The sequence below is a fragment of the Ctenocephalides felis genome, unplaced genomic scaffold, assembly GCF_003426905.1.
Source record: "Ctenocephalides felis isolate EL2017-DRISC unplaced genomic scaffold, ASM342690v1 CF-g0.4_SCAFFOLD_01981, whole genome shotgun sequence".
Lineage (NCBI taxonomy): Eukaryota > Metazoa > Arthropoda > Insecta > Siphonaptera > Pulicidae > Ctenocephalides > Ctenocephalides felis.
The window spans coordinates 13,287-17,567 of NW_020538135.1; the positions used below are offsets into that span (position 1 = coordinate 13,287).

General features: G+C 25.8%; 1 protein-coding gene across 1 annotated transcript; it reads right to left on the bottom strand.

Moving 5' to 3' along the window:
- Window positions 1–212: 212 nt before the first annotated feature.
- On the bottom strand, window positions 213–4,275 carry LOC113380261 (methylcrotonoyl-CoA carboxylase subunit alpha, mitochondrial-like; the record flags this gene model as incomplete). The annotated part of the gene is made up of 7 exons (XM_026619617.1): window positions 213–588; window positions 901–1,075; window positions 1,512–1,702; window positions 2,896–3,196; window positions 3,284–3,405; window positions 3,541–3,741; window positions 4,122–4,275. Coding segments are annotated over 7 exons (1,269 nt in total), but the record flags the coding sequence as incomplete, so codon positions are not given.
- Between the last annotated feature and the right edge of the window lie 6 nt (window positions 4,276–4,281).

Genomic DNA, 4,281 nt, shown 5'->3' on the forward strand with positions numbered 1-4,281 from the left:
TATCACAAAAATATTGTTAATATTTTTTAAGGCACGAATAATAAATAAATTTTCTTTTTAGTGCAATATATATCATTGAGTTACTACGCACGCAGATCACTTCTCAAGTTAAAAATATATCATATATTTTTACATAATAAATTAAAGCTCTTAAATAGGAAAAAAATAATCAAAACATTAAAATGTGTGATTATTCTTTCAGTCATCCTGTGTATGGAATGTTATGATAATAAAATTTTATAGATAGAATTATACCACAATCACATTTCAATCCGATTTTAAAAATGTATTGTTGAGTTATAGAAAAATTAAATTTCTTTGCACTTTTAGAAATTTAGCTTTAGGTCTAAAACCGACATAACAGGTCTGATATTTTGAAAAAATACGAAGACTTAAAAATGTAGTAAAAAGAAAAACGTTTTTTCTTCTAATTGTTGATATAATTAAATCTATTTCACCTGCATCATTTAGCATCTTCTTCAAATTTCACAATGGTAGCTCCTTTTTGTACACTTTTGCCCAAGTTGGAATTCACAGAAGCCACAGTACCATCCTTTGAAGCCTTGATTACATGCTCCATTTTCATTGCTAGATAAATTAATTTATTTGTAAATAGTTATTTAGAACTAGCATTCAATATTATGAAAAATTCAATATATTTGAGAAGTATAAATTGACATAATATTTAAAATAATTAAAGATAATATAAAGTAATCTCTAATTTAAATTATTTATTTAAAGCCAGAATAAAAAAATATATATATTTACCTAATCAAATATTAGTTTATATAAAGTTAAAGTTAAATTAGTAAATATTGAAATAATTGCTTCTTTAATAATAGACCAAAATACTTATATTAATGTTTAATAATAGTTCAAATGGAGGGTCAAATTACTTACCAATGATAACTGCAAGTGGAGTACCTTTCTCAACTTTATCACCTGGACTAACAAAAAGCTTTTCCAGAACACCTGGCATTGGAGAAACAGCAGCCCCTGCACTACCTCCACTGCCACCGTCTCCTGCACTGGTTATAAATTTGGGTACATGTAATTTAAAATCCTTTCGGCCACCCTGAGGAAAAATAAAAAAACATTCGAAATTAATTACTTGAGAGCTAGAATACATATAGCTATCAAAATATATAGAAGGCTAGAATATATATAGGCTCAGATTGTGATAAGGTATATGTCTTCTCAAAAGTTTCATATTTATTACAACTACTATCGCTGCCAAATACACAATTACTGACACATTTAGTGTTACATGATAATGTCAATAATGAACATTATATATTTTATTATTAATGAATTTCACAAAGTTTACTCTTCAATTATTTCTCATTCACTGATGATTGCATAAAATTATATGTCATAACATATCAAAAAATACATAAGTGTTTGTACTTATACAACTACTCACATAGTTATAAAATTAAATTTGGCAATCTTATATTTATTTCAATACAGTTCAAGTTTTTAATTATCTACATTTAATGTTAAGCACTTACCACATCGAATACAGATAAAATATCATGATCCATGACAACACTGCAATTACTAATAACACCGTCTAAAGTCAGTTTTAAAGCACCACCTCCCTTTTCAGTGAGAACTGCTTTCATTGTACGCCACTGCCCTTCAGGCCCAACTTTCATTTGGAATACATTTGATGAGACTTGCTGTAATTGCACAGTAATATCTAAAACATATAAATAGAAGTTATTTTATTGAGCTTTTATTAACATACTGGAGTGATATTTTAGTTAATTTTTTTGTGATTGCACATTTCAATTAGATTTATTCTCTTTTGAAGCTATAATCAGCTCTCACATTTCCAACATAATAACTCATTCGAATACATTTTACTATCATTTAAAAATAAGACTTTATTCTCATATTTGTACACTTTATGAAATAAATTGAAAACTTTAGAATTTATTATTAAAATCTAATAAAGTCATAAAATTATTATTTATTTAAAACTCAATCTAATGAAGTCATTAAAATAATTATTAGGTTAAATATTGACTTTTTCAATATATGCTTTAAATTTGTTTTAACATGTACTATATATTTATGATATAATTAATAATTGAAGTATTAATTATAATTAAAATTATATTATAATAATTAATAATTGAAAAAACTAATACATTTATCTTTTATGTATGAAATGCAAATAGTACAGACATCCGAAAAATTAAAACACTTGAAAAGAAAATGGCCCAGTGATCTACCGTCAACAACATAATTTTCTCTGTTTTGCACAGGAAAATTTTCAAACAAGTTACTTTTAATTATTATTTATTATTGAATATGTTTTTATTATTAATACTATTATTTTAATTATTATTTCATTTCATATTCATTTATTTATTCTATTTATTTTCTTTAACTCCTTTTATTCTTTTTTTTTTCTTCTTGATTTTGATTTTCAATACCATAACTTTTAACTTATAGATTGTATTGTAATCTGATTGTTAAAATTAGCAGAAATAAAAAAAAAAATCTTTTATGTATGTGCATTGTAAATCATTATTTGTTATTGTTAATTTTCTATCACCTTCTATAAAAAATAGAAATTACAAAAAGTTTTATGACTATGTATAAATGATTATTTTATGAAAATTTATATATTATTTCAAAGCTTAAATCAAATTTAAATCATGTATACAAATCTTTTGAAACGACTCTTCTATATATTGAAAATATTATCAAGGGAAAATTAGTTATATATATAGTACTGCAGCTCTTGGCTTTTCATTATATTAATTTAAGTATTTATGTTTATTTAAGTTATATAAAATTGTAAAATATATTTGACAGTACCTTTATAATTGTTCAATACTGATTTTACTTCATTTTAATTATTTCAATACTGATTCAATTTACCTTTATCATTGTGAGTTAATTTAATTGTCCTTTCCAAAGAGTGATTCAATCTGAATCCCATTTCTTGAAAATATGGTGAGTCCATCTTTTTAGTAGAATAAGCATTTTTTACATTGCTTACTCTCTCATTTAAAATCAAGCCCATGATTGCTTGACCGATGCTCGTCTCATCAGCAAGTAATGGTGGGAACAGAGATTCTCTATGTTCATCTATGAAACCAGTATGTACATCTCCTGCAGCAAAATTTGGATGACTTGCAAGATCAAGCAAGAAATTTACATTTGTTTCTAATCCCATAATCTGAAAATTAATTGAAAACATTAAACCTAACATACCAAGTCTAATACATATATATAAGTTTTATTTTAAATATTCAAATAAACTTACATGATAATCTGTCAATTTAGCTTTGAGTTTGGTAAGAGCTTGGGTTCTATCTTCTCCCCAAACAACTAATTTAGCAATCATAGGATCGTAATGAATGGATACTTCATCACCTTCTCGAACACCTAATTCATAATCATTTTTATTTTTATTCAAACCCAAGAAAGTTCAATAAGAATTGTGAAAATCATATAAAAGTTCTTTTTACAATATAAATATTAAGTCGCAAAATAACTGATACTAATAACAATCTTTTATACCTGTTTCAACACGAACATCTGTTGCAGTCTGTGGGGGCCGAAGATGTCTCAATGGTCCTGCTCCAGGCAAAAATCCTCCTCTGGGATCTTCAGCATAAATACGTGCTTCAAAAGCATGACCTGATAACGTAATATCCTCTTGTGTTACTGGCAATGGTTCTCCACCTGCTATTCGAAGCTGCCATTCAACAAGGTCAGTCCCTGAAAAGATATTTGAAAATTCATAATTATAAAGTTCAATAATAAAATATTAATATAATTGAAAACTACAGGTAAATTCCTTATAATTATTATGCAAACTCTATTAGTTAAATTAAAATAAATAACTAAGCAATTATAAAGAATATCATGATAAATAACTAAATAAAAATTAAAAAATTTAATTCATGCTATGCTGTAATTAAAGAGTCATACAATATTCCTTAAAATGTATTTAACTTATTATGTTTTGATTAATAAAATACTAAACCTAGAAAATCAACTTCAGAATGGAAACATTATTAAATTTAAAATTAATCATATTCTACAATATTGAACTTTATACATGAACATTTTACATTAAATTCATACATAGTTAATACCTGTTATATATTCAGTAATGGGATGTTCAACCTGCAATCTAGTGTTCATTTCCATGAAATGAAAAGCATGAGACTTTTTATCAAGTATAAATTCAACAGTTCCTGCTCCAACATATCCCACAGCTTTTGCTGCTCTTACGGCAGCAGCTCCAAGTTCCAT